At 36.5% G+C, this 21,633-nt stretch overlaps 1 protein-coding gene across 2 annotated transcripts in view; it reads left to right on the top strand.

The window, feature by feature from the left end:
- Fnip1 (folliculin interacting protein 1) overlaps window positions 1-21,633 on the top strand; it is an 81,286-nt gene that overhangs the window by 46,069 nt on the left and 13,584 nt on the right. Inside the window, exons 7-14 of one of the 2 annotated variants that reach the window (XM_075992598.1) lie at window positions 3,166-3,249; window positions 4,715-4,786; window positions 6,946-7,081; window positions 9,321-9,522; window positions 13,613-13,698; window positions 16,770-16,916; window positions 18,122-18,291; window positions 20,026-21,436. In XM_075992598.1, the coding sequence (XP_075848713.1) occupies window positions 3,166-3,249; window positions 4,715-4,786; window positions 6,946-7,081; window positions 9,321-9,522; window positions 13,613-13,698; window positions 16,770-16,916; window positions 18,122-18,291; window positions 20,026-21,436 (2,308 nt within the window). The remainder of the gene's footprint in view (window positions 1-3,165; window positions 3,250-4,714; window positions 4,787-6,945; window positions 7,082-9,320; window positions 9,523-13,612; window positions 13,699-16,769; window positions 16,917-18,121; window positions 18,292-20,025; window positions 21,437-21,633) is intronic. The other variant, XM_075992599.1, reaches the window with a different exon arrangement.

Raw genomic sequence — 21,633 nt, 5'->3', positions numbered from 1 at the left:
GAAGGACACACCATCATAAAAGCATGCAAATAAGTTCAAATGACTGGGCACATAGTAGAGGTAAAGGAAATGAAAAGAATTGAGGGTAAGCGTATGTGGGAGGGTTTGGAGGAAAGAAAAGGAAGAGGAAAATGCTGTAATTAAGATGTAGTCTCAAAAATTAAAAAAAAAATGAAGAAGAAAAGAAAGAATTGAGCAAGAGAAGCTGGCAAAGGGCACTGTGGGCCACAGCAATAAATTCATGTTCATGCTCTATGCAGCCAGATACCAATGAGGATATGCTAGTTTTGTCATTTGTTTTTTAAAGCAAGTGCCATGACAGGATTAACTATACAAAAATTTTATTACTTGAAATGACTATGCAAAAGAAAATGAGGGCTGTGGGAAAGCCAAAGAACCATAGATCATGATGCATGTCTGACTCCAAGTAAAGGAGAAAAAAAAAAATACAAAAGATTAAGTACCAATACCCCAGCCTGCAATAGCTTTCTAAGGAGGAAAGGTTTGGCCAGACAAGGAGGAAGTTTTGAGTAAGATCTAGTTGTCAAAAATAGATCTGGAGTTTGTATCCTCTGTATACTGGCTGGGAGCTCGTTTTGGGTAATAATAGAGCTGTGTACAAATTTTAGTGGATTTTAAAATCACAGTTGGAAATATTTTAGATACATTCTTGAGACTTCAACAGAAAGTTGTTTAGAATCCAACAACATCAGATCTGATTTATATGCACTAAAGAACGTCTGTAATGAGAATGGATCTAGTTAAGCAGTTGGGATTAAAATATGTCAAGAAAATCTCACCTCCTGTAGATAGATAAGTTATATGAAAATGGAAGACCTCACTGACTTCCTGAAAGGGTCTTAGGGACCTCCATTTGTCCTTCAACTACATTTTAAAAGCTGAATAACTGTAGGAATAGATATATATTGAGGAAACATGAGATTTGACTACATGTAGGTGTTTATGGAAAAAATAAAAACATTGAGAGAATGAAATTAAAAATAAATATAGTTGAGAGAGGTTTTTGAGGAAAGTGTTGGGTTGGGGCACTAACTGACTTAAAATTAACTTAAGAAGATAAGAAGGAACTTCTCAGAATACTTAAGTTACTAGCATCATAAGATTTAAATGTTACCTATTTCATTTAGGTAGGAAGCAGGCAAAGATAGGTAAGAATTTGAGTAACTTTGAAGGTGGTTTGAAAATAAAAGAACAATTTCAGTCTGGAAGCTCTGTGTGTGCTCTGCATCTATGCCCGTGTAAACAGTCACATGTAAAGAAATGTGGGTGAGGAAGGAGTTTAAAGACGTTAAATTTTGAAATAGCTAGAGAACATTGAAGAAAGAATTGACCATTGAGAAATGGAAGGGTTGCTGCATTATAATTACAGAAATTTCTGTTGCAGAAAAAAAATAATATCAGCAATTTGAGAAACACAGAGGCTATTTAAAGCAGAAAGCCACCTGTTCTAGGTATTCAACTCCTACATTACTTAGACCAGTGGTTCTCTACTTGTGGATCACAACTCCTGAGCGTTTGAATGACCCTTTCACCAGGGTTGCATAAGGCTATTGGAAAACACAGATATTTCCATTACAGTTCATGACAGTAGCAAAATTACAGTTATGAAGTAGCAACAAAAATGATTTTATGGTTAGGGGTCACCACAACATGAGGAATTGTATTAAAGGGTCACTACATTAGGAAGTTTGAGAACCACTGACTTAGACTGTCATAACTGAATATAAGTAACAGATAACTCATTGCTTGTTTATAGAATTTAAGTCCCTCACCCACATTTCTTTTGGAGAGAGGATATCTTTTATGTAGCCCTGGCTGGCTTAGAACTCTCTATGTAGACCGGGCTGAATTCATAGCAATGTGCTTGCTGAGATTTACGGTGTGTGGCCTTTATGCCCTTTTTTTTTAATTTTAATTTTTTTTGTTTTTTTCGAGACAGGGTTTCTCTGTAGCTTTTGGTGCCTGTCCCGGAACTAGCTCTTGTAGACCAGGCTGGCCTCGAACTCCCAGAGATCCGCCTGCCTCTGCCTCCCGAGTGCTGGGATTAAAGGCGTGTGCCACCACCGCCCGGCTTTTGTGCCCTTTTTTAAGTATTCAGACTGCTATCATTTCTTTGTGGTTGTGTTTGGTACTTTTGGGAGTCTTGCCCTTATAGGCTGTACTGTGTCTCCTGTTTTCATAGTGGCTAACCATAGTTCTAAAACTATCAATTTCTTCTGTTACTTTGTAGCTTTTCACTGGGCTAGCAATTTTTGTGCTTATTTGTCAATAAAATTTCTTGATAGATTTGCTATGTTCTTGTGCTAAGTACAGTAACATAGTCTTCTTAACCACATTTGCAGGAGAATATTGAATATTGAAGTCTTAAAAACTGGCTTTTAAGCCGGGCAGTGGTGGCGCACGCCTTTAATCCCAGCACTTGGGAAGCAGAGGCAGGCAGATCTCTGTGAGTTTGAGACCAGCCTGGTCTAAAGAGCTAGTTCCAGGACAGGCTCCAAAACCACAGAGAAACCCTGTCTCGAAAAACCAAAAAAAAAAAAAAAACCCAAAAAACTGGCTTTTAAAAACAAGGGGTTTTTTTTTGACAAACATTAAATTATGTAGATAGTGTTGCCTTTTTGAGTGGTTAAAATGTTTTATGTTAGGGTTGAACACTTGAAATAGTTCTGCCTTTTTTTTGTTTTTTTTTTTTTGTTTTTTTTTTTTTTTGGTTTTTCAAGACAGGGTTTCTCTGTGGTTTTGGAGCCTGTCCTGGAACTAGCTCTTGTAGACCAGGCTGGTCTCGAACTCACAGAGATCTGCCTGCCTCTGCCTCCCGAGTGCTGGGATTAAAGGCGTGTGCCACCACTGCCCGGCTAATAGTTCTGCCTTTTGCAACAGAAGCTTATTTCTGTTGTTATAAATGGATTTATTCATAAATAGGCATGAAACCATTTTTTGACATAAACCCATGACTAAAAGGTGAAGTATACTTACTTTAAATGAGGAATGTGACTTCTTGAATTATTCTTGCTTTGGTTAAAAGTTCCTGTGCTTTACTCCTTGGTCTGCTCCTGTGTTGCCTTACTTCGCCTTATTTTCCTGACTCATTGTGGCTTCTCTAACAGGTCTCTTTCATGTGTATTTTACATTTTTGCCATATAGGTCTTTCACAGTTCTGCAGCCCCAGGCGGGCATTCTCTGAGCAGGGTCCGCTCCGCCTGATCAGGAGCGCCTCTTTCTTTGCAGGTTTGCCATGTGCTGTGTGGGTAGATTAGTTGTTATGCCCTAGTGACTAGAATCTCTAGTTAAGCTGTGGAAACAAGAGAGTGTAGAGAATGAAGTTGGGAGGTTGTGTTTAAGAAAGCATTGCTTACAAAGTATAGGAACTTACTGTTTTCCACTTGGTATGTTCCTAAAGTTTTCACAAAATGTATAATCGACAGGATTGATGTTTTTATGAAATTTCAGTTCATTTCTTTCTTCAGTATGCCATAATAATTTTAAACTTTAGACTCTTCAAGAAAAATTTAGTGTATAGTTAGATTAGTAGTTAGACTGTCCCCTTGGAAATGTTAATGTTAAGCTATCTTGTTTCCATGGCTAAGTAGTTTTTGTATTGTAATTCACCAATTGCTGGAAATAATCCGATCTTTATAATTGTTGCAAAATTTCTGATCTACACTCTTCCCTAAGGACAACTTTTCTTGGAGCTAAGATTTAGATGAACAAGCACTGTTCTAACACTACATAAAAGGCATGTGAGCATAATTAGTCAGATCATTACATTGTTACAAAGTGTGTGCCTTGCTTATATATGCAGGAACACAGTTCTGTTCCACTTTTTCACACATTGCATGCTCGTCGTGTATTATCATTTTCTAGTAGAAATTAGCAGTCTACAGATGTATTCATTGTTGTTTATTATTTTCAATCTCCTCTACATAGGCCTGGCTGGCCTTGAATTTGAAATCTTCCTACCTAAATCTTCTGAGTGGTAGGATTACGGGTATTGTCACCACACCCTCCTATCCCATTTCTTGTTTTAATTAGAACTTATTTTACATGTAAATGGTAAATATGAGCAATACATATTTGTCCTAGAAAATGATGTGAATATAAAACAAGTTTTTAAAAATATATAAGCTATCCTGCCAGCACCTTATACTTACTTTTGTTTTTTACTTCATTTTTTTTCCAGTGCAATGGCCCACATCCAGGGCCTTATATGTGATCTAGGCCAGTTTTCTATCACTAGTTTACACCCTTGGCCCTCCTGCCTGTTTTTAAACAAAATTGGTGTCATTCTATTTAAACAAATTTGTCAAATGATTTATTACAGTGCTTTAAATTCTTCTTTATTATGTTTAAACATTGTTATGGATATAATCAGTAAACTAGAGTTGTCACTTAGCCTCAGTAACTAACTTTTTCATTAATAGTATGAACATCTATGTTTGGTTATGTTCTAAATGTATTAATTTTAGTCACTCCTGAATTCTATGTCTTGGATAGTTTTGCATCACATGGTAAATCTTCAGATGGGTCTGAAAGCTTGTTCAACTGAATAATAGCTCCTAGTGTTGGGTTGGTGCCATGCTATTGAAAAAGGAATGCAATGAGATGAAGCATGATCTAGTTTGAGATTTAAAAGGAGCAACATCCACCTTAATAATAATATAGTTTATGACTGACCATTTGTCTTGATTTGTAGTTCACAGCAACCCAATGGACATGCCGGGAAGAGAACCGAATGAGGACAGAGACAGTGGCATAGCACGCTCCGGTAATGTCAGGTTTACAAACTAACCCTGCTTTTCTTTCTTTCTTTTTTTTTTTTTTAGGTTCTTGTTAGCTGGCATTGATTTTATTTTTATCTCTGTCTATATTGTCTAATTCTGTATCTAGTTTGTTCATATTGACATTTCACACAGGATTGTAGAAAAGGCTAAGAAGAAGTCTCTTAAACTTGATATTTTAAATGTTGACTATAAAGTGTGTTTGGTGTGGTATGCCCTATCAAACATTTCCAACCTGTGACCTGGTGGCCGCATGTGGCCAAGAATAGCTACTGGTGTGGCCTAATACAAAAATCATAAATTTATTTAAAACATTATTAGCTAGCTGGGTGGTGGTGGTGCATGCCTTTAATCCCAGCACTTGGGAGGCAGACACAGGCGGATCTCTGAGTTCGAGGCCAGCCTGGTGTACAAAGTTAATTCCAGGACAGCCAGGGCTACACAGAGAAAACATGTCTCAAAAAAAAAACAACAACAACAACAACAACAACAAAAAAAGTAGAAAAGCCCTATCAGCTTACATCTGCTTGCTGTTAAGTAGTATAGTGATAAAACAGAAAAAAATCGTCTGTGCAATCAGTGATAGATTTGTGCTCAAAAAAAAAAAAAAAAAAAAGAAAAAGAAAAGAAAAGAAAAGAAAAGAAAAGAAAAGAAAAAGATACCTAGCTTACCCTGGGCAAGGGGCAATTACCAGGGATGTATTACAGAGGCAGGACTTCTTGAATTGTGTCTTAAAAAATAAAGAGGAGGTAGCCAGGTAAAGGCATCTTCAGTTAAAACTGATAGTATATGTTGGGGCTCCAAACCATTCATAAGAAGAGTCCTCATCTTAGACTTGCAATCTATTTATAAGACATTGTAAATTTGATTTCTATACTTTATGGTAGGCCTTGTCTTGTTGTGTACCTACCTTTACTTTATTGTGATTCAGTTTGAGTATAAACTGCAATCTTTACTTTATCCTGGGTTTTGATCTTTAGGAACTTTCAAAGATAAAAAGTTCAGATGCATGAGTTCTATTCTCAAAGACTGATTCAGTACAAAATATTTGAAAAACAAGATAAAAAGCTCAGCTGATTTTGATGGACAGTTGGATCTAAAAACACTATTCTGATAAGAAGTGCCTAAATCTTTATACCCTCATCATTCTTTTCTAATTGAATTGTATTTGTTGTTGAGAATATAAAGTCTGTTTCTTTTAGTACTTACCCATTGTTTCTATTTGTTCTAGGTTTTAGTCTTCTCTTGTATCAGGAATTTTGGGTTTTTTTTTTTCTGAAAAAATTAAAAATTTGCATATAAGTGACTAGAGAGATGGTTCAGTGATTAACAGTGCATACTGCTCTTGCAAAGGACCCAAGTTTGGTTCTTAGCACCCTTGTCAGGTGGCTTACAACTTTCTGGAACTGCAGATTTGATCTTCTAGTCTTCTCTGACACCTTCATTCTTATGCGTATACGCTGACACAGACAGACAAACACATATACATAATATAAAGTAATAAACATAGCACTTTAAAGCAAGAAAATATTAAAATTTTCAGATAAAATTGTACTTATTTTTCATGTACAACAAGATGCCTTGAGGCATTTATATACTGTACAAATTGAGTCTACTGTTACGTGTCTGCCATCTTAGACTGCTCCAGAGAGTCTTGTGTAGTTTCTGCTGTTTTTTGACTTTTAAGACTTATTAAAAAGTGTTAGACTTGAAAATTCTGTGCAGGAGCAATCCATGAGTACTATAAATGACCCATTTGAATGACTTAATTTTAATTGTTCTTTCTTCTTAAAACCCATCTGCAATGAGTTCTAATGACATCAAGTTTCCTTTACAAATGATGAGGGTTCATCCAAGTTAGTGGACATTTAGAGTGGCTTAAGAAGTGATAGCTTGTTACAGTAGCATTTTTTTTTCTGGGTTGTACAGTGCCAGAAATGATTGTCTAAGAGTCTTTTGTAAATATAGTTTAAATGAATGGCTTTTCTCCTTTGAGGCTTTACTCCAAGTACTTGTTAAATGGAAAGTTTAGAAAAACTGATGAAACAAAAGATTTAGTTTACTCTATTCTTCAATCTGTTAAAAAGAAACTTGTCACCATGTTTAATCATTGACTAATAATTGCACGTTCTTCTAACTTAACAGCATCTTTGAGCAGCTTGCTTATCACCCCATTCCCCTCCCCAAATTCTTCACTTACCCGAAGTTGTGCTAGCAGCTACCAGAGACGCTGGCGACGTAGCCAAACAACAAGTTTGGAAAATGGGGTATTTCCTAGATGGTAAGTTGGAATTGACCAAGGTTGACTAATTCCTTAAGTATGCATTTAAGTAAGGTTTTTAGAGCTTGTGACTTGTATTTTATGTATTTGAAGATGTAACTGAAAACTTTTTAAAGGTTTATCACATTTTTTAATTGTGATAAGAAAGACAAAACTAACTTTAATCGTTTTTACCATACTGTTTAGTGATACTAAGTACCAGCACATTATCACGAACTTTTTCATCTTCCCAAACTAAAACTCTGTACCCTTTGTTTGTCCTTTGTTCTACTTTTAAATTTTTGTAGTTTAAAAGTCTTAGTTTTGGGTTTGTCTGTATGTCTATGAGAATGCATGCCACTTTTGTATATGTACCCATGAAAGCCAGAAGAGAGCATTGGGTCACCTATGGATAGAGTAACGGGTAGTTTTGAACTGCCCAACATAGATGCTGGGAACTGAACTTGGGTCATTTGGAAGAACATTAAGTGATCTTAATGGCTGAGCCGTCTCTCCAGCACTACTGTTCTTTTTTATCTCCATAAACTTGATAGCTGTAAGTACCTTGTATAAGTGGAGTCATGCAATGCTTACCCTTTTCTGTCTGGCTTATTTTGTTTAGTATGTCTTCAAAATTCATCCATGTTGTAGCAAGAAGCATATATAAGAAATTCATATTTATTGCTAAATAACACTATAATAGTGCGAAATAATGCACTATAGATACATTTGAGGGACTGGAGGAATAGCACTGTCAGTAAAGTGCTTGCTGTATAAGCATGAGAACTTGACTTCAGATCTCCAGCACATTTTCCATGTAAAAATCCAGGTGCACCTGTTACCCCAGCACTGGGAAAGCAAACACAGAAGGACTCTTCAAGTTTGTTGGCCATATAATCCAGCTGAATTGATGAGATCCAGATTCAGTGAGAGTCCTCATCTCAAAAAATAAGATTCAAAATGATTAAGAAGGTACCCAATGTCAACCTCTGACGTCTATGTATATACCTACATACATGCAAGCACTTGTGTGCCTATGCACCTGTGCACACATACATATATATGCAAAAGAAGTACATTTTCTTTATCCATTCACCTGTTCATGAATACATAGATTGTTTCTACTTTTTAGCTCCTGTGAATAGCTGCTATGAATATGGTTATATAAAAGTTTCGGTTCATGCCTTCTGTCTTTTGCGTATGTGTCCAGAAGTGGGTTTACTGAGTCATATGGTCATTCTATTTTTAATTTTTGAGGAACTGCCATATAGTGACTGTATGATTAAACATTTCCAATGTAAAACAATTCTTAAATCTTTGTATGCTCACATCATGTTCTTCATGGGTTTCGTTTTGGTCCTGTGTAAGGAAACTCACAACTTCTTACATATGAGGCACACATTGTACCACAGAGTTGTACTCTACCACTAAGCTACACTCTCAGTCCCACCCCTTAATAATTGCCATCCTAATGAATATAAAATAATTTACAAGTACTTTTTGGTCATTTTTACATCATCTTTAGAGTAGTATATATTCAACTCTTTGCTTCTAGCATATTTGTTTTTGTTGTTGTTGCTGCTGCTGAGTTAGACTTCTTTGATATTAGTTCCTTATTAGGTACCTGACTTGGACATGTTTCTTACCATTGTGTGGATTGCTGTGCCATCTGTTGATGATGATGTCCTTTGATATAAATTTTTTTATTTTTATAACATCAATTCTATGCTGTTGTTGCCTGTGACTTTTCTGGTCTAGCAAAGAAACCAACACCAAATTTAGTATTTTGAGGTCCTTTGTTTTCTTCCAAGACTTCTACATGTAGTGCTTTCATTCTTGCAGCACGTATTTTGTTGTTTTAATTTCTTATGGTTCTGTTTGGGCAACTTGCTTATCCTCAAGATTTTTTTTTCCCTGTGTTAAAGTACAGCTGTAGATACAGAAACTTTACGTTTCCTCATTTACTTTACTCTTATCTTAAAATTCAGACATTTTAAGCTTGTTTTTGAATTGGGATTATTTGCTTCTTTAAGAACTTCTTGTAAAAGACAAGATTCCTAACCATTCCCAATTTCACTCTGATAAACTTTCTTTGAAAACAGTGAAAAGATAGTTGGATTTCTTGGAGAGGTAACAATTGTTATACCATTGTAAATTTACATTTAATTTGATGAAACAGCAGAACAGCTTTTGCTCACCTACATTGAATTATCAGGGAGATAAACTATTGGTGTTTAAAACAAAAACATTTATTTTTAAGGTCTATAGAAGAAAGCTTTAATCTGTCAGATGAAAGTTGTGGCCCTAACCCGGGAATTGTGAGGAAAAAGAAGATTGCAATTGGGGTAATCTTTTCATTGTCCAAAGATGAAGATGAAAATAACAAATTCAATGAATTCTTTTTTTCACATTTTCCTCTCTTTGAAAGCCACATGAACAAATTAAAGAGTGCAATAGAACAGGTAAGTATAGTCCTTTGTACCTTATTTTTATTTTTTACTTTGCATTTTATTCTTTTTATTAAGAGTTGTGTTTATTCACTTGGCAAAATTTTGACAGCTGTTTTGAAGCTTTACAGCATATTCCATGAACTGCAAGCAAACTCAGTGTTGTTAAAGAAATTTACTATTTTAGACAAAGGTCTAAGACAGCTTATTCATTCAGGAACTAAATCTTTAAGGGCCTACAAGACAATTATAGTAACTGAAAAAAAAAAAGTGAGCAGTCCTGAGCTCATAAAGTAGCAGGTGAAAAAATGGATATATGTTTTTGAGGTGCTGGTAAGTGCTTTGAAGTAAAATAGTGCAGCATTTTTTATGTTCCTTTCTCTATTTTTCTGTGATTTTGGAGTTAAGTAAAAGGTTATCAGTGTACAGAAGGTAGTTGAAGGCGTGGAACTGATTTATTAGGAAGAGGGGAAAACACCTAGAGTTGAGTCATCAGATACTTTAAATTTCTGAAAACAGAGGAAGGCATAGGGGGAAGAGAAAATGACTGGCCTGAACGCCCAGCCAGGAGAAAAGTATTTTGGGGGGAAGCCATTGGGACAGTGTTTTAGAAGGAATGAGTTGTTTATGTCAAGTGCTTCTGATAGTAAAGGAAACAAATGCTTAACCTTAGAAAATTGGAAAATACAGGATAAAAACCTAAAGGTAGCTAAAAAAAAAAAAAATTAACAAATGAAGGTTTTGTTTTGTTTTTAACAGAGGAAAAACAAATATGACTTTCTGATGTGAAGTCTTCATTTGGACTTATATTAAAAGTTCTCTTTGTCAGGGTTTATATGTAAACCTTTGGAAATAAGATATAAAGGAGAAGCCAAACAATTTGATGTCTTCTCTGCCTAAGGGGATTTTTTGGCAGTTGGCAGGAAATCTTCCTAGGCCTGGCTGCTTGTATTCATATTATATTCCAACTTGATAGAGATTATTCTTGGTTAATATTTTTAAAATTTCCAGACCACTAACAAAAATAATCATTGTAATATTCATGTGGAAAATTATTATTCCAAAATTGATCTTATTTTGACTATAAATTATTTTAGATATATTTAATAATTTTTCTCACTTTAAGTAATTTTCTCATTTTAAGTAATTTTCCTTTTAGGACATTTGTAATTTTTCACAGATAATGTTACTTTATAGTTAAAAGTTTTGGTGAATTTTCCAGATTATTTCTGGACAAAGATTCCCCAAAGATGTGTTAACTGATCATTAGCTATGACTGAAGTTCTTAATCCCTGCCACAGTATTTGGAAAGAATATGAGGAGGAGGAGTGAATAGTCTGAGCTTAGTTATGAAGAACCCAGAATACTTGACTAGGGAGTTTTGACATTCTTTTTAAGGCTCTTTTGAGGGTCTGCTTTAGACACATTAATTGGGTAATATATTTAAAACAGATTTAAAAGGGGGCAAACAAGCTGGGAGGTGTTGGTGCATGTCTTTAATCCCAGCACTTGGGAGGCAGAGGCAGGTGAGTTCTAGGACATCTAGGGCTACACAGAGAAACCCTGTGTCAAAGGGGGAGGGGACAAGGAAACCATTTAGAATGTACCTCAAGAATTCAGTAGTTAACTAAGAATTTTCTGCCTCTAGGGAAGACACAAGTTTGTTTACATTAAATCAATTAAAAAGAAGTAGGTAATTTTGCTGCACAAATGAGTAAATGCTTTTTAAATTTTTCAAGTTATATATATGTTGGCTGCTCTCTTTTTGTGTAGCTTTTTATCATCAAAGTTGGTAAATTTGCAGTTCTTGTACCTGAAGCATTTTGAGTGACTTTGAAATATTTTATAATGGTTGTAATTTGGGGTTAGGCCTTTCAGTTTGATTTGGTTTGGTTGAGATGGGTCTCACTCTGTAGCTCAGGCTGGTTTGGTGCTCAGTCCTGACTTTTCTCTCTGGTTCAGGGTTGCAGTATGCATTGCCTACTTAGAAAAGAATTTTACACTGTGTATAAAATTTAGACAGTGTAAGAACTCATTAAAGATTACTTTAAATGTTTTCATGTTTTAATGACCTTTCTACAACCTGGAGTATTAGTCATAGAGTGATGAAACTGAATGGTTACATTTATGTAAGTGAATGTGACTTAATACAAAAATTATAAAATAAGTAATAGAGTTTAAAATCATTTCTTATAGAACCAGCTTGCAAAATACTTCCATTATTTATTGATTTTTGTTTCTAAGCACCATGGTAATTATTTTGAAGTCTATACTAGTTTTTGAGATCTGTGATGTAATTTTAAAACGTTGTCAGCAAGATTTAGCAACACTAAATTCTGCTAAAGGAACATTCATGCTGTCAGTTGCAAGTTTCTTTTCTTTTTTCTTTTTAAGACAGGATTCCTTGGCTGTCTTATTGGAACTTGTTTTATAGACTAGAATGGCCTCAAACTTGTAGAGACTCGTCTGTCTCTGCTTCCTGAGTGCTGAGTTAAAGGAGTGTGCTACCATTGTCCTGCAAGTTTCTTTTTATCATTAATTAATTGATTGATTAATTTTACATGTTGACCACAGTTTCCCCTCCCTCTTATCCTCCAGTTCTTTTCCCCTTTCACCCTTCTAACACCTTCCCCTCCCCCACCATCACTCTTCCTCTATCTCCATTCAGAAGGTGTAAAGCCTCCCTTGGGAGTCAACAGAGCATGGCATATCAAGTAGAGGCAGAACCAAGCTCCTCCCCTTGCATCAATGCTGGGCAAGGCATCCCACCATAGGGAAGTTGCAAGTTTCTTAACACTAAATAAAGCAGTGAGTTTTACTTTCCACCTATGAGGCTTGATCTCTGTCTTCAGCTTAGAATAATGGAATCTTAAATATATGGAGTTTTGTTTAATCAATTTGTAGTTACATGAAGAATACAGAATTAAATTCTCATTGAAAAAGTTAACCTTTTCTCTTTTAACCTCTATATCTGAAACTAATTCACTATCTTTCTACCAAGATGAAAACTTTTTAGTTTACACTGCATGTGCTATTGAAAAAACAAGTGACTGGACATGGTGGCTCAAGTGAACTCTGTGAGTTCAAGGTCACCTGGTCTATTACACAGAGAAACTCTGTCAGAAAGAGAGAGAGAGAGAGAGACAGAGAGAGAGAGAGAGAGAGAGAGAGAGAGAGAGAGAGGAGAGACAGAGAGAGGAGAGAGAGGGGAGAGAGACAGACAGACAGACAGACAGACAGACAGAAAGGAGAGACAGAGAGAGAGAATAGGAAAGAAAACAAGTACCTGGCCAAGGTTGTAATAGTTCAGTTATAGAGCTTGCCTAGCTGTCCAGGGGATGCATTTGTTCCTCAGTGCTGATTGGGATGGAAACACAGAGGGGAATAAGCAAATACTGTGTTCTGACTTGAGAGATCCTTTAGTTGAATGGTATTTCAGGTTTTTCATAAGGTATTAAGAATGTTTCTTGTGACATACTATGATCTGTTAGTGAGTTCCTGTGTGTTTTGTTTAGAGAAAAAGTAGCTGGTTGTGGTAATGCATGCCTGTAATTCTAGCAGTGGGGAGACTGGGACAGGAGGATTACCAAAAGTTTGAGGCCACTCTGGGGTACATAGTTCAGGGTAGCCTAGGTTACAGAGTGAGACTGTGTCTCAAAAAAAACCAAAGTTTTTGTTGATATACCTGGAAAAACTGTAAACATTAAGTTCTTTGTGTGTTGATGTTTTGCAGTTTGTTACCACAGAGACATTTTAACAGTTGAAATTTTTAAATTTTGCCGGGCGGTGGTGGTGCACGCCTTTAATCCCAGCACTCAGGAGGCAGAGGCAGGTGGATCCCTGTAAGTTCGAGGCCAGCCTGGTCTACAAGAGCTAGTTCCAGGACAGGAACCAAAAAGCTACAGAGAAACCCTGTATCAAAAATAAAAAAAATTAAAAAAATTAAAAAAAAAGAAATTTTTAAATTTTGTAACAATCATTAATGACCAAACTAACAGTAAGTAGAGAAAGCCTCTGTAGATAAGGTGTATTAAGGTTCTGTCTTTCCTCCAGTGTTATGACTATAATTAGTGTAAGAATTAATTGTGTAATGATTGTTTTCAAGGCTATGAAAATGAGCCGGAGATCAGCTGATGCCAGCCAGAGAAGTTTGGCATACAATCGCATAGTTGATGCCCTAACTGAATTCAGGTACTTTAATCCTCACTTTGCTACAATACAGAGCTGTTTTATAGTATACGTAAGGTAATTTATTTACATAAAAGATAGTTTAACTTGTTTAAATAAGACTTAGTTTTTTTAAATTTCTTTTTTTTTTGTTGTCATTGTGTTTTGTTTTTTTCTTTGTTTCTCAGAAAGGGTCTTAGACTGTGTTGCCAAGGCTAACTTGGCACTTGTGATACTCTTGCCTTAATCTCCAGAATTCTGGAAATGCAACTCTTTAAATTTCTTTTGTCTCATGACTATATGAGAGTGTCATCAGTAAGGCAGTTATGTTATTAAATTATGTTTGGGAGTTGTTGGGGTATACTTTTAATATTATACCATTTGAGAAATAAATATGAGAAGAACTTCTTATTTGAGCAGATGTATGGTTTATTTTCTCAGGATAGGTATAGGGGTAGCTTTTTCAAGTGAAACCTTTCTAGCCTTGTTAAGACATGCATATTTTTAGGCATAGTAAAGTAACTATAAGAATGAGTTCATCAGGACTGGAGAGATGGCTCAGCCGTTAAGAGCACTGGCTGCTCTTCCAGAGAACCTGGATTCAATTCCTAGCACCCACATGTCAGCTCACAACTGTCTGTACTAGTTCCAGGGGATCTGATACCTTCATACCAGTGCACATGAAATAAACTTAAATACATTTTTAAAAAAGGAGTTCATCATAACTAAATTTTAACATGTGTATCTGGGAGCATCTTAGGATGTGTGGCTGTGAAGAGACATCATGACCACGGCCACTCTTATAAAGTAAAACATTTAATTGGCAGCTTACAGTTTCAGAGGTTTAGTCTGAGAGCATGGCTGTATACATGCAGACATGGTGTGGCAACAGGAAGTGAACTGAGATGCTGGGTATAGCTTGAGCATATATAAGACCTTAAGACCCACCTTCATAGTGACATACTTTCTTCAACAAGACCACATCTACTCCAAGAAAGCCACACCTCCTAATAGTGCCACTTCCTTTTGGGGGCCATTTTCTTACAAAACCACCACAGGGGTCTTGAGAGATGATGGATGACTCATCAGTTAAGCACACATACTGCTCTTTCAGGAGGACCCATGTTTGGTTCTCAGCACACACACGGTAGCTCACAACCATCTTTACCTCCAGTTCCAAGGAATATGATGCCCTCTTTGGCCTCAGCAGATACCAGGCGCACATGTGATACAAATGCATCCAGTCAGCAAGCACTCATTCATGTGAAATGTAAATTAAAACTTTATTTTTATTACTAATTTGTTATATTAATTTTATAGAATTCTTAATCTATAAAGTTCTTGTTACAAAAGTTTTATTTTTACCTTATTTAAAATACCTTTAACTTCTCATTGTTGTTTGGGGATTTTTGAGACAGAATGGCCTGGGACTTAGTTCCTAGGCCAGGCTGACCCCATACTAACCTAAAGCAGTATTCTTGCCTCTGCCTGGCAAGGGCCAAAATTCCATATATGTGTTACCATGCTCAACAAAATGTCTTTAGTTCTTAATTATTTTTACGTTCTCTGCAGTGATGATTTTTTTATGTTCTCCCAAGAACTTTCCAAAGTGGCGTGTCTGCTATTTTGTGTATTGTGCATTGTCTTCATATTGTTAGCACATTGTGTTAATATTGGTTAACTAGCTAATAAAACTTGTGTGGGGGCTAGTGAGATAACTCAGCAGGTAAAAACTCTGCTGTTTAAGCCTAATGACCTGAGTTTGAGCACTTGAACCTACATGAAAAGACCAGATGTGGCACACATCTGTCATCCCAGTACCTCTACTGCAAGATAGAAGCTAGAGAAAGGGTGATTGACTGGAAGCTCATGAACCAGCTAGCTTGGATTATGCAACATAGTAAAAACAAGAGAGACTCTGTGTCACCAGGGTGTAAAGCCAGAACTGACTCTCAGAAGTTGTCTTCTGACCTCCATACATCTCTGTCTCTTCCTTCTCCTTCTTTCTCTTTCTTTTTCAATAATGATAAAGTTTTTTGCTAAATGAAAAGCTGTATGGGCAAAAGAATTATTTTCCCTTTTAGATTCTAAGTGCTAAAGAAATTTACTGAGAAAGGTAATAGAATTTTTGGAGAGTTTAAAGAACTTTTTAGGGCAGTGCTACTGAATACAGTTTGTGCCCAAAGTCACTTGAGTCTATTTAATGCAACCCAATTCAGTTCCTCAGTCTTGGAACTCATGTTCCAATTGTGTTACTGCATAGACATCGCTATGTGTGCATTTCTGTCAAGACTGGAAGATGTGCTTGAGCATGCTCGTGTAGAGGGTGGAAGGGAGGACATGGTGGTTCTGTTTTCAGATTTACTTGTTTCTAAAGCTTCTAAAACTCAGCTTTTACAGAGCTGGTTAGTATAGTGAATATACATACAGATTTGGTTGCTTACATAAAAGGAAAAGAATTGACAAATATGCTTTGAAGGCTTTATGATAGAGTATGTCACAGGACAGCTAGGAGCACACTATAATGATTGTGCAGTAGTCTTTCCTGACGTTGATCTAAGGAAAAACTGCAGAAAGTAGAGAGATATAAAATAAAACCATATGTGTTTGCTGTTCTCATCCTCCTGAAGCTTACTAGCTGCTAGCCCGGTAACCCATAGTTAGTGTGTTTAGGTAAATGGTTAGCAGTTTTCTTTTGTATGTGCTGATAATTTGCAGTTGATTAAGTAGAATGTATAATTTAGAACTGTAGGGTATATAAAGGGGCTCTAGAGAGTACCTAGAACTCTCCTTTGGTCTTACAGATGGAAGAAACTGATGACCAAAGTAGGAAAATAATGTGCTCTAAGGGCAGTATTAGTGGGGGAAGTGCCAGCACCAGAGTCTGAGCCAGCATATTTCACCTTTACCTACAAAATATACTTCCCATGCTAATAGCTGATGGCAAAGAAGGAAAAGCGAGGCTCATTGACATTTTTTTTTTCTTTCCTCAGAAGCTCTAATAATCTAGGTGTGAATAGTCAGCTGGCAGTAAGCCTTTAAGAGTATGTTATTTGGAGAACCATAAATTTTACAATGTGTCTTCTTCTTTTTAGAACAACAATTTGTAATCTTTACACAATGCCAAGAATTGGAGAACCTGTCTGGCTTACAATGATGTCAGGGACTCCTGAAAAAAACCAGCTTTGCTATCGTTTCATGAAGGAATTCACTTTTCTAATGGAAAATGCCTCCAAAAATCAGTATGGCTTGCTTTATTTATTTAGTTACATATGTTATTTTGCTATTACTATATATCTACTTTGAAAGCAAATTTAATTATGAAATTGGGATAACTCTTTGTGTTTATAATTATTTCTTAAAAAATGTTTATGTGTTTTACCTGTATGTATGTTTTTGTGAGGGTGTTGGATCCTGGAGTTACATACAGTTGTGAGCTGCCATGTGAGTGCTGGGAATTAAACCGGGTTCTCCGGAAGAGCAGCCAGTAGTGCTCCTAGCTGCTGAGCAATCTCTCCAACCTCTACAATTATTTCTTATTAATAGTCAAACTATTCTAAGATGATTCAGTGATGGGATATGGAAGAGCATCACAATACTGTATGAACATATGTAATAAAAATTGTCTTTATGCTTAGTTAAAATTCCTAACATGTTACAGAATCCCCTGAGGATTCTAAACTTTTTTTGTGTATGTGAATTGTATTCATTCATGATAGTTTTGTTTCATAAAAGTTTTTAAAATGTAAGGAAATATTCAAGCTACAAAGAAATCCTGTCTTAAAAAAACTCAAAAAAAAATGTAAGGAAATATTCAGATTCCAGTGTTAGAATTTTATTTTCTTCAGAGTGACAAGGAAACTTCCCTCAAGCACTGATGGAAAGTAGAGAGCAGCTGTATGCAGTGAGCAGCAGGCTCGCTGAGTCAGAGTGCTCGAAGACTTGCTGTTGGATGTTCAGTAGGCTATTTTATCCGAGTTTTCTTCTTACTATTCGTCAAGCCTTTAGGCTCCACATGGTGATTCAGATGTTTTAATCCTCTTTAATGATAAAGGTTACTTACTATTTTTTCCTACTCAGTAAATTACTGATCTGGAAATTTGAAAATTAGGGACCTGTTCATTAATTCCTTAGTGAACTAGGCAGATTAAATACTGAAAAGGAGTCATAGTTTAAGTAAAAGGCCTTTATTTGTTTTGTAATTGTAATCTGAAAAATTTCCTTGTTAATGTTTTAGTATTAAATGTTAAATTGCTCTTCAAGGAAACATTTATGAGCTCCCCCACACCAATCCTAGTGGGTATACTTGTCTTTCTTCTTCCCTCTTTTTTATAAATGACATTCACTCACTTTAGAATACGCACCCTCATTGTTATACAAAGCATTTTATTTATTTAAAATTTCATGAGTGTGGATTGGAATATAATAGGATACATTTTGTTTTCAGATTCTTGCCAGCTCTCATTACTGCAGTTTTGACCAATCATCTCGCTTGGGTTCCAACAGTCATGCCAAATGGACAGCCACCTATAAAAATATTTTTAGAAAAACATTCCTCTCAGAGCGTGGGCATGTTGGCAAAAACTCATCCATATAACCCTCTTTGGGCACAACTTGGTATGTAGTCTGAACATTGTCTATTGTGTATAAACTTAAGACTTACTTTTAAGCAAAAACTAACTAAATATAGTGTTTCCTTTTATCAGTTTTATTCTAAAGAGTCTCTCTGATACTTCCCCTTTCATGTCTGCTAAACTGTCCTATTGTCTTATACCTGCACCCATTCCTTACAGCTGAAGAACTGTGGGTAGAGTGAAAGGTGCACACTAATTGCTCTTTAGCTATTATTAACTATAAGTATATGAAGTCAATTCAAATTCTGTTGCTACTTTTTGAGTGCATAGTTGCATTTAAGGCTCTGTGAAAAGAACATAAAGGAATGTAAAGATAGATGAATAGTTTTTTCATAGTCTCAAGAGGTTAACAGTCAAATACCATAGGCAGCATGTATTTTCACAGTAATGGTAATACAATTAATAAATATAAGTGAAAGTTGAGTGGTAGTTTAGGAAGGGGAGTTTGATCTTTGCACAGTTGAGAAACATTGTACTGGAAGAGATGAAGACTGAATACAGTGTACAATCAGGGACTCTGAACATCAAAGTATTGTTGTAATAGGAGCGGTGGGCTGCATCCCCGGCACCCGGCCGCCCGCACGGCTAGCTTTACCCGAAATAATTACACGCAAACTGTATTCTTTTAAACACTGCCTGGCCCATTAGTTCCAGTTTCTTATTGGCTAGCTCTTACATATCGATCTAACCCATTTCTAATAATCTGTGTAGCTCCACGAGCTGGCTTACCAGGAAAGATCTTAACCTGCGTCTGTCTGGAGTGGGAGAATCATGGTGACTGCCTGACTCAGCTTCTTTCTCCCAGCATTCTGTTCTGTTTTCTCTGCCTACCTAAGGGTTGGCGCCTATCAAATGGGCCTAGGCAGTTTCTTTATTAATAAGAAATCACTCCTACATCAAAGTATAAAACTATTGTTACTGGAGCTTAAGTGAGGGCATTTAGAGAACAACCATACAAAGGGTAACGTTAAGAAGATTAAGCTAGGAGACTCAGGTGGGAGCTGCCATGACAGACTCAAAGGCCAAAGCAGTTTCAGTTCTTGGGATATTTAGTGAAAATTTGGAGGATTATTTTGGAATGGTGATTTTGTGATATTTGAGCTAGTTTATTAGTCAGAAGAGAACACTTACTACAGTCCTGTCTGCAGCATAGATTTCCTTACGTATGCCTGGTTTTTTTTATAACATTAAAGTAGAGGTTTTTAAGTGTGTATATTGAAAACTTGTAAAAGGGATTGATATTGATGATTTATATTCATTTTTGAGTTCTTGTTTTGCTTTTGGGTTTGAAGTTTGATTTGAGCCATAGTACAAATACAATGATATGACTCCTTTTGCTTCAAGCCACCACTGTCCCTCTCCTTTCATGCCTGCAGCAACATGCTTTCTCCTGTCTGCATTTGATTATGGCCTCCTTTATAATAGTCTTCAGTCAATAAAGCTCCTTTGTGTGGCAGCTGATGTAGAGAATATTCTTAATAAGTTTGACTTTGAGAACTAATTCTTCGAGGCTTTAAAACCACAGAAGCTGTTTAAGAGCACAGCTAGAAAAGTCCCTCTTTTCACCTTTCTCCCAGGTTAAAATCACTCATTTTACCCTGCTTTCTTGAATAGTCAGTCATCTTTTAAAGAGGCTAAAAGTAAAATCTGAACTTGTATGAGAAGGCTTATCATAACTGAAAGTCTGCATGTTTATTAAGTGGTCTTTTTATTGCAGGAGATTTATATGGCGCTATTGGGTCTCCTGTACGTTTAGCAAGAACTGTAGTCGTTGGCAAACGACAAGACCTGGTCCAGAGGCTGCTTTATTTTCTTACTTATTTCATAAGATGCTCTGAACTTCAAGAAACCCATCTTTTAGAAAATGGAGAAGATGAAGCCATTGTTATGCCAGGCACAGTGATTACTACCACTTTAGAAAAAGGGGAAATAGAGGAGTCAGAGTATGTGCTGATCACAATGCACAGAAACAAAAGCAGCTTGCTCTTTAAGGAGTCAGAAGAGACAAGAACTCCTAGCTGTAACTGTAAATATTGCAGTCATCCACTCCTTGGGCAAAATACAGAGAATGTGTCACAACCAGAGAGAGAAGATATTCAAGACAACTCTAAGGAATTGCCGGAAATTACAGATGAATGCCGAAAGAGTTCTCCTGACTGCCAAGAAGAAAATGTTGATATTAAACAGTACAGAGATAAATTAAGAACTTGCCTTGACAACAAGTTAGAAACAGTTGTTTGTACAGGATCTGCTCCAGCAGACAAATGTGTGTTGCCAGAGACAGGCTTGGAGCCAACAGAAGAATCCTGGCAGAATAAGGAATTGCTGGATTCAGATAATCACACAGGCACAGTGATGAGATCCACAGGGATAGTTGTGGAAAAGAAACCTCCAGATAAGACTGTGCCTAGTGCATTTTCCTGTGAGGTAACTCAGACAAAGGTTACTTTCTTGATTGGAGATTCTATGTCACCTGATTCAGATACTGAACTTCGGAGTCAGGCTGTGGTGGATCAGATTAATAGACATCACAGCAAACCACTGAAGGAAGACAGAGGGGTGACTGATAAGCATCAACAGAGTAAAGTAACTAAGGACCAATCTGGAGAGTCTGGCACACCAAACATGGTTTCTGGAGAATCCTGTGAGCTTCCTTGTTGGAATCATTCAGACCCAGAAAGCATGAGCTTGTTTGATGAATATTTTAATGATGATTCAATTGAAACTAGGACTATTGATGATGTTCCTGTTAAAACAAGTACAGATAGTAAAGAGTATTGCTGTATGTTAGAGTTCCCAAAAAGACTATATACAAAAAATAACAAACAAAAAAGTGAATTTTGTAAATGTATAGAAACAGTTCACCAAGATTCATGTAATGCCTGCTTTCCTCAGCAGGACCAAAGAGACACCCTCTCTATTCTTGTCCCCCATGGGGATAAAGAGAGTTCAGAGAAAAAAAATGCTGTAGGAACTGAGTGGGACATTCCAAGAAATGAAAGTTCAGATAGTGCCCTTGGAGATAGTGAGAGTGAAGACACAGGTCCTGATATAAGGAGACAAGTTGGCAGTTACTGTGGAGGGGAGCAGGAAGACTGGGCAGAAGAAGATGAAATACCTTTTCCTGGGTAAGTAGAAAGTTTCCATCTGAAATAACCCCTATTGAAGCATGTGCTTTCTTTTTGTTTAGCCAGTCTCTAGAGATTGACAGTAACTAACTTTAAAAAGAGGTTAGGACTCCAAGATGGTTATGCAGTAAAAAGCATCTGCCATATGGGCCTGATGATCCCATGAACTGGAGTGAGTTTGATCCCAGATCCCAAGA

Source organism: Microtus pennsylvanicus, chromosome 11, assembly GCF_037038515.1.
Source record: "Microtus pennsylvanicus isolate mMicPen1 chromosome 11, mMicPen1.hap1, whole genome shotgun sequence".
Taxonomy (NCBI): Eukaryota; Metazoa; Chordata; class Mammalia; order Rodentia; family Cricetidae; genus Microtus; species Microtus pennsylvanicus.
The sequence above is the reverse complement of the archived record's forward strand: the minus strand, read 5'-3'. Positions and strand labels throughout refer to the sequence as shown.